The sequence below is a fragment of the Ictalurus punctatus genome, chromosome 1 (assembly GCF_001660625.3).
Source record: "Ictalurus punctatus breed USDA103 chromosome 1, Coco_2.0, whole genome shotgun sequence".
In the NCBI taxonomy this organism is placed as follows: Eukaryota; Metazoa; Chordata; class Actinopteri; order Siluriformes; family Ictaluridae; genus Ictalurus; species Ictalurus punctatus.
Genome location: NC_030416.2, coordinates 14,254,419 through 14,267,805, shown reverse-complemented (window position 1 = coordinate 14,267,805; position 13,387 = coordinate 14,254,419). Strand labels below are relative to the sequence as shown.

The window sequence follows — 13,387 nt, the reverse complement described above, 5'->3', positions numbered from 1 at the left end:
CTATTGTTGACATTGCCATGGTTAAGACTACTGATTGGAAGTCAGGTCATGAGTTCAAACCCCAGCACCACCAAGCTGCCACTGTTGGTACCCTGAGCAAGGCCCTTAACCCTCAGCTGCTCAGATATATAAATGAGATAAATGTAAGTAGCTCTGGTTAAGGGCATCTTCCAAATGCCGTAAATGACATCAAATCAGCATGGTGATTTTTGCTCCATTTTGAGTAAACTCTAGAGACTATTGTGTGAGGAAATCCCCTGAGATCAGCAGATTCTGAAATACTCAAACCAACCTGTCTGGCACCAGCAAACATTAAAGTCACTGAGATCACATTTTCCCATTATTTGATGAGTACATTACAAGCTCTTGACAAGTATCTGCATGATTTTATACACTGCACCTCTGCCACATATTTGGCTGATTGGATGAGTCCATAAATATGCAGATGTACAGGTATTCCTATAAAAGTGGTTTTCCTGTTGATGCTGTTGCAGCTAAATTGGATCTTGTTTGCAGTAGTACAATACAGCTTCTTCGCATCCTCTGGCTATGAGAAATGAGAAATTCAAATGAAATTCCTCCCTTCTGAATTGCAGCAAGGCCGGGAATAATCTGTGAGTTTGCTGTTTACCCAACACTTTAATCTCCTCACACAGTTCTAGAGCATTTCCTTAAGCCTGATGAATAAAACATTTCTCCTCTGCCCTGGATTCTTTGAGTAAAGAGGCCTGAAGTAAAGAAATTCAATCCAAATGCAAGTGCTGTGGTTCTAACTTCAGAACATGTAGTTACATGACTACAGCATACGTAGTATACAACACGGTATCAGTGAGAGTAGCTAATGTAGTGGTATTCTATACAGTGCCCTCCACTAATATTGGCACCCTTGATAAATATGAGCAAAGAAGGCTGTGAAAAATTGTTTTATTGTTTAACCTTTTGATCGTTTGTTAAAAAAATTCACAAAAATACTCTGCTCTCATGGATATCAAACAACTGCAAACACAACACAGCTTTATCCAAAAAATATATCTAGGTGTGCAACAATTATTATCCCTTTCCATGTATTCTCCAATCTCATTAGGTATTATAGGAAAAGACTCAGAGCTGTAGAGCTGTTATCTTGGCAAGGGAGATAGCACAAAGTGACTAAAAAATGACTAAATGGGTGCCAATAACTGTTGTACACCTGTATTTAACAAAGATATTTTTGTATAAACCTGTGTTTTGTTTGCAATTGTTTGATATCCATGAGAGCAGAGTATATATATATAGTATATATATATAATATACATACAGTATCTCACAAAAGTGAGTACACCCCTCACATTTCTGTAAATATTTGATTATACCTTTTCATGTAACAACACTGAAGAAATGACACTTTGCTACAATGTAAAGTAGTGAGTGTACAGCTTGTGTAACAGTGTAAATTTTCTGTCCCCTCAAAATAACTCAACACACAGCCATTAATGTCTAAACCGCTGGCAACAAAAGTGAATACACCCCTAAGTGAAAATGTCCAAATTGGGCACAATTAGCCATTTTCTCTCCCCGGTGTCATGTGACTTGTTAGTGTTGCAAGGTCTCAGGTGTGTTAAATTTGGTGTCATCGCTCTCACACTCCCTCATACTGGTCACTGGAAGATCAAACATGGCACCTCATGCAAAGAACTCTCTGGGGATCTGAAAAAAGAATTGTTGCTCTACATAAACATGGTCTAGGCTATAAGAAGATTTCCAAGACTCTGACACTGAGCTGCAGCACAGTAGCCAAGACCATACAGCGGTTTAACAGGACAGGTTCCACTCAGAACAGGCCTCAACATGGTCGACCAAATAAGTTGAATGCACATGGTCAGCGTCATATCCAGAGGTTGTCTTTGGGAAATAGACGTATGAGTGCTGCCAGCATTGCTGCAGAGGTTGAAGGGGTGGGGGGTCAGTTTGTCAGTGCTCAGACCATATGCACACTGCATCAAATTGGTCTGCAATGCTATCATCCCAGAAGGAAGCCTCTTCTAAAGTTGATGCACAAGAAATCCCGCAAACAGTTTGCTGAAGACAAGCAGACTAAGGACATGGATTACTGGAACCATGTCCTGTGGTCTGATGAGACCAAGATAAACTTATTTGGTTCAGATGGTATCAAGCGTGTGTGGTGGTAACCAGGTGAGGAGTACAAAGACAAGTGTGACTTGCCTACAGTCAAGCATGGTGGTGGGAGTGTCATGGTCTGGGGCTGCATGAGTTCTGCCGGAACTGGGGAGCTACAGTTCATTGAGGGAACCATGAATGCCAACATGTACTGTGACATACTGAAGCAGAGCATGATCCCAACATGTATTCCAGCATGATAACGACCCCAAACACACCTCCAAGACGACCACTGCCTTGCTAAAGAAGCTGAGGGTGAAGGTGATGGACTGGCCAAGCATGTCTCCAGACCTAAACCCTATTGAGCATCTGTGGGGCATCCTCAAATGGAAGATGGAGGAGCACAAGTTCTCTAACATCCACCAGCTCCATGATGTTGTCATGGAGGAGTGGAAGAGGACTCTGGTGTACTCCATGCCCAAGAGGGTTAAGGCAGTGCTGGGAAATAATGGTGGCCACACAAAATATTGACACTTTGGTCCCAATTTGGACATTTTCACTTAGGGGTGTACTCACTTTTGTTGCCAGCGGTTTAGACATTAATGGCTGTGTGTTGAGTTATTTTGAGGGGACAGCAAATTTACACTGTTATACAAGCTGTACACTCGCTACTTTACATTGTAGCAAAGTGTGATTTCTTCGGTGTTGTCACATGAAAAGATATAATCAAATATTTACAGAAATGTGAGGGGTGTACTCACTTCACTTTTGTGAGATACTATATATATATACTTGACATATTTTTAAATGTAGCTTTTACTACAGTGCTAATGCATTTATGATCTTGATTGCTCTGAAGTTGCTGATTAATTTTCTACAACTGTCACGCAGGGAGATCTCAGAGAGGCGGATACATAAGCACGGCAGTGTTTCACTAAACCATGCACCAGAGGTGAACATGAATGTTAAGTGCTTTATGATCTAAAAAAAAAAAAAAAAGAGGAATCTCATTGAATTGAAGTCATGCGGCAACATTGTCCAATTCCAGTGAAGTGGTGGGGTTGCAGTGTTCCAAAACCCTGAGGCGAGGACTTGTCAGGATCAACACACAAAATGCATGCAACTTATGCAAATGGCTGTATTGATCACTGCTAGAAACATTAACTAGTTATTTAAATGAAACATAAATGACAGATGAAATAACTTGGATAGTAATAATGTTTTATGTACAGTATATACTCTGTTCTAACCATTAGCTAGCTTGCTAGCCAACATCAGCTATGTATGTTGATTAAACAAAACTATCTAACTAGCAGTGTTGCTAGTTTTGTAGTACCACATACAATTTTTACTGACTTGATCATAATAGCCAGCACTGACTAAGGCACATAAGCACTCAAACGGAAATCCTGCACACACAAAGGAAGTACAACTTTTAACCCACTGAGGTGAATCCATGCTAATTTTCTTGACTCATTGACTTGCTCTACCTGTCTAGCCACTAGTTCTACTTTCAGGTAACTTCACATGCTTGTCCATATTCTGGCCCTGTAATTGCTCATGTAATGTGTCTGCCAAATTTCGAACAAGATGAGGTTAATTTATGACCTCTGCATTTCTGAGTGGTTGATTAATTACTTGAATTGATGGATGAGGGATTTCACAGAACCTGGGCTCTTGCTGCAGTGTATGATTTCCCCACAGCCTGCAGACAGTTTAAATGAGTCCTGCTGGTGCTTTCTTGTTTTGAAAAATGTGTATGTCTGTTTAAATTGTACATAATCTTTAAATGACAGATCCATGAGATCTCGGTCTGAAAATATGAAAATGTTTATTCTTTTATTTAACATAGTACATGAGTTCCCGGTTAAAGCAATCTTAAGCCTATGCAGTGGGTCTAGTCTGCTAGGACATAAGCCTAGCAGATCCCATTTATGAATAGTATACAGTGGGGGGAAATAAGTATTGGATGCGTCAACAGTTTTTTCAGTAAATATATTTCCACTGAGGCTATTCACATGAAATTTTCAGTCAGTATACTTTTTTTTTCTGTGTCATTCCACTTTATTACACATAACTTTATTTATGGACTTGTTGTTGTGAATTCTTTATGATTCTTGAGTTAATACCAAAGTCTGGTGAAAATTTCATGTGAATAACCTCATTGGAAATATATTACTGGAAAAAATGTTGACACATTCAATACTTATTTCCCCCCACTGTATACTGTTCATACACAGGATCTGCTAGGCTTATGTCCTCAAAGCATGATATTTAGTATGTTATAAAGAACACATTTACTTGTTGAGACTGTATGATATTATTTACAGTGATAGCTTGTATAATAGGTGTATGGTATCTTTGAGCATTTTACTATTTGTACAGATCCTTACATATAAAGAGGCATTGATTGCATATTTTCTGACTTTCACGCAAGAACTTTAGAGATGATAAAGGCATACTGGATTTCTAAGCTACACTGTTACTATATTGTTAGTTATCTGCTGGTTTTCTGTATCTCTGTGGTCCAACATAGAACACTTGTGTATTTTCATTCTATTCAACATTGCCTTGGTTTTCTTCATGTACTCAGCTGCTGTGATTTGTCCCTGTATATTGACTAGAGAGAATGGAGTAATCTCTGAAAAGAGATTTTCCCTCTTTGTCCCCTTTGTCCCTCACTGTGTCAAACAGTTCTTCTCTCCGCGTTCATTAAGAGACATGTGCCCAAGGACAGAAAGTGCAAGTCTTGTTGTTTTTCTGCTTTAAGGCCAATTTACAGTGAACGCATCTCTCAGACACTTTTTAGTCATCTCACTGAACAAATATTCTTCTATTTAAAAATAAGCAAGTTTTTTTTTGTTGTGGCACAGTGCTGACTCACAGCTCCAGGTTTCAATCCTGAGCTCAATTTACTGTCTGTGTGGGTTTCCTTTGGGCTCTCCAGTTTCCTCCCACATTCCAAAAGCATGCCTGTAGGGGGAGTGGCTAATGTAAATTACCCATAGGTGTGAATGAATGTGTGATTATGTGTTCATGGTGTCTTGTGATGGAATGATATTCCCATCCAAGGTGTACTGCTGCATCACTCCCAGTATTTCGTGGATAGGCTCCGGTCCACCACGACCCTGACCAGGATAAAGCAGCTGCTGAAGATAAATGAAGGAAAAAAGAAAAAATACTGAGAGATACTGAGAGATTTAAACTGTGTGGCTCAGGTGGTAGAGCAGGTTGTCCACTAATCGTACGGTTGGCGGTTCGATTCTCGGCCCATATGATCGAGCTCAGGATTGAACCATATGACTCCACATGCCGAAGTGTCCTTGGGCAAGACACTGATCCCCAAGTTGCTCACGATGGCAAGTTAGCGCCTTGCATGGCAGTTCTGCTACCATTGGTGTGTGTGTGTGTGTGTGTGTGTGTGTGTGTGAATGGGTGAATAAGACACGGTATAAAGTGCTTTGGATAAAAGTGCTATATAAGTGCAGACCATTTAAACTAAAGTGCTACACTCAGAATGACAACAAGCATAAAAAGAAAACGGGTGGGGAATTCAGTAGCACTGCCTCCTCATAGATCCAGGGTTCCATTTTCGATCCTGAGATCGGGGGTTCACATGTTTTCATTCCAGATTCTCTGGTTTCCTTCCATTGCCCAATATAAACATGGCAGGTTTATAAGATGTTTTGGCTAGTCAAAATTACTCCTAGGAGTGTGAATATGTGTATGCAATGTGCCCTGGTGCTCCAGATCCACTGCGACCATGACCAGGATAAAGCAGCTGCTGAAGATAAATGAAAAAAAAGAAAGAAAAAAAAAACATATTATACATAGCAGACATGGAAATCCACTGTAATCACTACAAAAAGCTAACATATTTTTATTTTGTGAGTTTTTAATGGAAGCAGTGCAGCTACTGCAAAGGTGTGGTCACCCTTGAGTTTTCATCAGGACCATGGACCAGTCAAAAGGAGAGAAAATCTGTCAGTCAGGACAGAATATATCAGAATATATCAGCGATGCAGGGAGGAAGTGAAAGGGCTTTGAATACAAATAAAAGAATATTAAACTGGATCCTGTTGTGGAGGATTTAACAGGGTGATGTGATCCCATTTCTTCGAATTGTGACCATGCCAAAGAGGACTTATTAACACTTATACTTAAGACATTACAGTAGTCTAAATGAGATGAATAAAAGCGCAAATCACTTTCTCCAGGTCATGACAAGAAATAAATGGTTCAAGTTTGCTTTAAGTTTCTAGAAACTGCTAGCATTTGATTTGATAATAAATCAATTGTTAATAAATTTAGTGTCAAAAAAATTACCCCCAGGTTCCTGACATGAGGTTAATCATACTGTAATAATGGTCCTGTTTGTATTTGGGTGAGCTAAAGCGATTAACATCTGATTAGTTCAGTTTTTCCATATTTTCCAGATACCCATTAAAAGACTTTAGCAAGCACAAGTCATCATCAGCATTGCAGTGGAATGAAATGTATTGTATTGTAATTCTGGATATTGGAAGCATATATAATGAGGAGAGTACTGAACGTTGTATTGATCCTTTGGTACACCAGATCCAAGAGTAGCAACCAAAAAGAAGTTTCCAATATTCTGCGAAAGTCCTGTGACTAAGATAAGACTTGAACCAATCCAGTACTATCCCCTGAAGTTAGCCATCATGTGCAACAGGAAAAAGATGACCCACATTCAAGGTGACCCATATTCATTACACCAATGTATGGAGTCAGTGTAAAAGCAAACATGATGTTTGTTCCCTGCCATACTGTCTCTTATCATGTTATAAGTGACTTGTGCTGTAATTACAGATGGCCCTGCTTCTCTTGTCCCTCAAATTTGAGTGACACTGCTGTATGCCTAGGCATTATTAATATTACCACCATGTACAGAATGCAAGCACTGAAGGCTGTTTATTCTACACACCTACAGTATGGCACATCACACTCGGTGTGAATCTAGGTTAGCTGCACATACAGTACTGTATGTATACACCACACATACACCTTCCCATTATTTATCTTCTTTTCATTTTCTTTTCTTTTTTTTTTAGTTTGTTATGATATTTTGGATATGTGTGGTAGTCTGGAAACACTGCTCAGATGCTGCTGCAGTAAAATTCGGACTGTCATATCACAGCAGACCGGTGACTACATTTCCCATCCTGCACTGTGGCCTGCAAACATGGCCGCCATGGACTGCAATTCCCAGAATACTCACAGTCATTCTAATCATGCACTTCTGCATCAAATTCACAGCGCTCACAACCACTATATAAAGAGACTGTTTGAACACAATGACTTTGCGAAGTATTGTGTGTTATCACCGTACTAAGCGTTTGTACCCTGTTCCTCGTTTTCTTTCATGTTCATTGATCTTATTTCTTGTTTCTCGTTCTCGATTCTTGCCTTGCCTAGTTTATGCCTGTTTGCAGATCGCCTGACCCATTGCCTGTTTTTTGACCACGCTATTGTCTCATGATTTGGATTTGTCTGCCTGCCTCTCTTTATTAAAAGCTCTTATCTGCACTTGCTTCCATCCTAACCTTCATTACGTGGATCTCGTGACACGGACAAACAACCAAAAAACTTTTGATAGAAAGTTTTTTCTATCCACAATATACTTTGACATTTCTACTTAACCATAAAGCCATGAATATATTTCACCAAAATCATATAGAAATAATTTTATTTTCGTTATAACTTTTGCCTGTGCTTTCTGCCTGCAGAGATCATGTTAGGTAAACAAGGAGCCAGTTTAATAAATGTAGCTGTAACAATGGTCAGTTTGACTGAAGATGTTTTAATTACTATAATTTAATTGCTAAGTAAATGTGTGTTTTGTTTTGTTTTTTACATACTAAATATCATGCTTTGAGGACATAAGCCTAACAGATCCCGTGTATAAACGGTAAAAATATCAGCTGTCAAATTATCTTCGAATTATCACACACACCACTGCTGAAACTTGAGAAGTCGTTGTTTTTATTTCTCCGCCCCTTAGTGTTTTTTTTGTTTGTCCATCTGTCTGTCCGAGATACTTGTTAGTAGTTGAATGTTTGTAGATTTATATGAAATGATTACTGTAACCAGTAGATGAGCTGATTAGATTATGTAATTAATCTAAACAGGTTTAAGCAAGGTCAAACATCTGAAATAGTTTTTCTTCAATAGCTTCCTTCATGTTTGAAATATAATTTATGGGTATCTCCAGCATACAAGTTAGTAACAAGAAAGACTAGACTTGTTGGTGGTGGATGACTTCCACCATCCTCGACTTGTTGAATGCTAATCCAAAAACGAATCAGATATTAAAATGCTAGATCTTTTACTTCTATTTAAGATACATGCAAAAGGGAAACTGTATAAGCTACAGTATATGTAGTAGAAAATGACAAAAACCACCATGTGAAAGGTTTTCCCAGGCCACCACACATATGACTAAACTATGCTTGGATTGTGTCACACAGTTCCTGCATATGAGGTGCGCTTTTCTCTGTTTGCTGCAGCCCGGTTACGCTGCTTCAAAGATTTGCTGTGTTCCCTGTAGGTGGTGCCACCTGTTTTGCACCCCCCTGCCTGCAGCTCTGTTAGGCCAGACCAAAAAGGTCAGCAGCAGTAAACTGTACAACCAGCTTTGTCACTGAACAGTGCTATGCTAGAAATGTGCCTGTCTTAAGCTATTTGTTTACACCTGTATAGGAAAATGCCCCCCTTTAAATATTTTCAGCATTTCTGTTTATCTTTGTTAAGAATCACTGTGCTGTCAACTAGCACCATTTCCAGTTGAAGTGTTCATTGGTTTTTAAAGCTTCACCTGAAAGTGAAACGTTCTGCGTTCTATTGTCTGAGCACATTTTTATGTTTGCCACAGAGTATTGTTAATATTTAAACCAGCAGGTGTGTAATCACATTTTTAATTTGTATGATCTGCAGCTTTGCAATGATAAAAATGTGTTTTTTTCCCCCCATGGCTGTTTCCACAGCTCATACCACAAACCGTAGGAATATTATCCCTTAAATCTTATTCCTATCATTGTGGTGATATTGGTTCTCGTATACTGTGTGTATAAAAGTATACATTAGAAACCACAGCAACACACACCCTAAAATGCATATCTGCTCATACTGTCTGTTTTCTTACGAGCCCGTGAGTGAGCAATAAGATTACGATGGCTTATTTAATATAAATTCAAAAACGAACCATTTTTCTATGGTAAATGCTTTATGTTTGTGAGAAGTGCGACTTTTAGTACCGCGCTGAGAAGCATGACCTTTAGTTTCTGTGTCTATTTCCACAAACAGTTTATTTTGCTAGTGAATGACAGTGAATAGAGACTGCTGTCTTCTTTGTGGTTATGTGGGACACTGCGTAGGAGGCTTACATACTGCTGCTGGCGAAAATGGTTCTCTGAAGTAGTATAGTGCACCAGTCAATCTCATCTAGGCTCAGAGTGGGCTAGGATTTTTAAAAAACTAGCAGATTACATTGTGAGGAGAGGTGTAATTCGATTACATCTGTTATCTGGTCCAGTCCTGAGCAGATCGTCTGGATTGGCTGGGCATGTATGGGTCGAGAATGATAAGCAAGAGTGGATTGTCGGAGAGGGAAAGAAATAGAATTGCTCAGCACTATGACTTTCTGACACCGAGATAATCTTCCTAGAAAATGGCTGTTGGCCTGGATGTTGGACTAAAGTGTGGCTCTTTGATTTCTGTGCTCTGAGAGACATGAGGAATGGCCAGTGTATGAAGGAACCAGAGGGGAAACGCATATTTAGAAGCACAGTATTTGAACAGACATTCGCCTCTACTAGCACACACAGTCTGGATTCAATTGATCCTGCAGTTGAGAGCCACTGAGCCATACTAAGCCTCCCCCTTTCCTCCTCCTCTCTATCCTTCCTACTCTACTCTCTCCCCTTTGCCTTTGCCCTTCTTTGGCAGGGCTGAAAGACTCCTATTGTGTTAGGCACACTCCGGCCCCCCAGGCAGACCTCCTCCCTCTTTCTGTCTCAATCCTTATCATGGAGTTCATCCAGCTCAGTTTGCCCTCAGAGCCAAAGCAGGCATATCCTCCATACTCCTCACTACCACGTTGTCCACCTCCACATCTTCTCCCCAGAGGAGATGCAGGCTCAGTGGGAGCCAACGGGGAGTGACCTGACTCCTCTTAGAGCTAGGAGACAGGAGCAGAAGCACCAGGAGCTACTGGTTCTAGCTCTTGGGCTGAGGCTAGGGGTTAAAGACACACTGCTCTGGAAGCCAATAAAGCTCTTGGCTTGTTCACAGATCTCCAACTCACCACTTGGCAGACGCAGTGCTCTGAAGGACGGGTCCGAGAAGCAGTGCAACTACGAGAAGGTCCATAATTTTAAGGTAAGCCCTAAGCAGATACAGTTGTAGCTGTAATATTAATGCTGTACTGCTTTATACTGCAGCTATTGCAAATGTTTTAGGTATACTTTATGACTATGGTCAGTGAATTATCACGTCCTGTACTACACCTAATTGATGAACCAAGTAGCAGCAGTATTTATGAGTAGGAATTGATTTCTCAGCTCAATAACTCTTGTGCTTTGGTGGATCTGTAGTCCACTCACCATTTTGTGTATGAGATAATTGAATATTATTAAGAGGAAACTGGTGAGGAGGAAGAGGGTATGTTCTGCTGTAATGTCATATTGGTGTAATTTTAAGCCATGTCATTTAGCAGCACCTACCATTTGTAAACTTACTCATTTCATGTTGTCTACTAGCAAATGCGAAGGGCAGGCATGGGTTATCATATGCTGTTCTTGACACTTCCTTTTATAATGCATACATTCCACAATGTTTCATTCTACAATAGTGACGAGAAGCATAATTATTAAGTATAGTCATCATAAAGGCACTAGATGTATGATATTTTTTGCTGTAATAATGCATAATTGTTATTACAGCATATTAGTAGGACTTGTTTTTGGCTTGGTGTGTCTTGTGTCTTTACTTGCGGGTAATCGCAAAAAAGATATGACTTCCTTCACAATTCGAAACAGATTCTAAGAATAGTGTTTCAGGTCCTAGAAAAAGTGTAAAAAAAAAAAAAAAAAAACACCTGTAAAAAAAAAAACAACAAAAAAAACACTGCACCCCATTTTTAGGGTTTTTGTGCAGATGGAACATGAAGAAGTAGTTACTTTAATTTTCATCAAATGTCCATAAATTTTAGCAAATCTGAATGTTATAGGCAGCACGGTGGTGCATCAGGGAGCTTTGCATGTTCTCCCCATGTCCACATGGTTTGCATCATGTTTTCCGGTTTCCTACCGCTTCCAAAAGTTATGCCAGTAGGTGGATTGTCTATGTTAAATTGTCCCCAGAGTCTGAATAAGTGTTTGTATGTATGGTGCATTGAAGTGGACTGGCGTCCCACCCAGGGTGTATTCCTGCCTCATCCACCAGGATAAAGCGCTTATTGAAGAAGAATGAATGGTTATACACATTTATTTAAGCAAATAGTTACATCTTGTCTTAACCATTCAAAGGGGTTGAACGAAACACCCTGGTATCGTGGGTCAGGTGCCAGCTTGTTTTAGGTTACAGGGGCATCAGCATCTTTGACCTTTGATCTGTTTCTTGTCATTGTTAGGTCTTTTTTGTATACTTGTCTAGTCCTATACTGTGAATTTGTGTGCCCACATCTCTGCCTTCTGCTGCATAGGTACACACCTTCAGAGGCCCACACTGGTGTGAATACTGTGCCAACTTCATGTGGGGTCTCATTGCCCAGGGTGTACGCTGCTCAGGTAACAAACAGCCATTCACATACCGTACAGTACAATTCAAATAAAAAGCTCCACCTTTTTAAAGCCAGAACAGTTATATCTGTTAAGTACCGTACAGATCATTCATATCAAATTGTGTCCAAAGAAATGGAACACTATGGTCTGAATAATGAAGTCTTGTTGTTAATTATGGCAGCTTGCCTGTACTGTCAGTGTGCACTGATTCAGCCCTGAGCAGAGACAGTAGACATGTCACATGCAAAATCAACACTGTAGCCATGCCATTGCAATGTGGCTGCATCACATTCCTAAATGACACCTGGTTTAGACCAGTTCTTTCTACAGTTTCCTTGGAACTATTTATAGTGGCATGTACACTGTGCGTCGAAGACAGGCATGGGAACAACACACCCATGTATCGTACAAAGACAGAAACAACACTGTATCGATACACAATGAGAACTGTCGCAATTTGCAATCCACACACATTCCATTGACAATTAATGCTATGCTACACCTAAATATAACCCTGAAATTAACCTGTCACCTAAAGGATCTTTACTTTTTCAATTAAAGCTGCAATTTTTTCTAAAAAGCAGTTTTAGAAACCGGGGGACCAGACAAATGTCCCCACAAAGTAATAACTGACAGCTATAATGCCAAGATATAAAATCATGCAACCCCCCAGACATAAATACTCTAAACAAATCCCACCTGCCCCCCCCCCCCCCCCAATCTTTACAAAGCTTTTCCAACTCCATAATGTAGCTGCACAGATATGTAATTTACATTATAATACATATAGTACACATATTACTGACTATTATGAACAATTCTATTTGATGGTTTAGTTTGATCTCACAAGCTCACACTTTGTCTCTTTTGATTCTTCCTGTACAGCTCATGTATCAGTTACTAAGTGCCGAAATAATGCTGCAAAATCTTATTCTTATGCTCTTAGAATTGTAGTGGTTGAGTTATTTGACCATAACACAGTCTGGCCCCAAATTTGTCTAGTCACAAGACTTTTATACAGCTTTTGATTCAGTGAGTGGTTTTTCAGAGGTTTTAGCCATAACTTGGACTTTTATTTTCACACAAGAGCTGCTCTTGTTGGTGATTGAGCTGCAGGCAGGGCTTTTGAGGCACAGAACTCTATTGAACTCAGCATAAAATTGGAGAAGAGAGAAAGCTTTTGTATTCCTCTCCTCTCCTGTTCTTCATGTCCTAAAGACAGTGTTCATGATGGATGGGCTGATAAGGAAGACAGAAAAACAGACACGCATGCATGAATCAAGCTAATGTTTTAGTACAGTAGTTCGCACAGGACACACAGTCAGCACACCCATTAACAGGTACAGTTTCACACAGGATCACACCCAGTCATTTTACATGCGTGTGCATCATAATAGTGATATTTAGAAATGTACGTCATTCACAGTGTCACGCTGGTACACGCATTTGGACACCATTCACACAGGCATGATTACCACCAGTAAGGTTAC

General features: G+C 39.8%; 1 protein-coding gene across 3 annotated transcripts in view; it reads left to right on the top strand.

Moving 5' to 3' along the window:
* chn2 (chimerin 2) overlaps positions 1-13,387 on the top strand; it is a 46,903-nt gene that overhangs the window by 30,345 nt on the left and 3,171 nt on the right. For 2 of the 3 annotated variants that reach the window (XM_017471463.3, XM_017471473.3), the window contains 2 exons: positions 10,408-10,494; positions 11,819-11,903. In XM_017471463.3, coding sequence (XP_017326952.1) covers positions 10,408-10,494; positions 11,819-11,903 — 172 coding nt within the window. Of the gene's footprint in view, positions 1-9,072; positions 10,357-10,407; positions 10,495-11,818; positions 11,904-13,387 lie in introns of those variants that run through there. The other variant, XM_053681354.1, reaches the window with a different exon arrangement.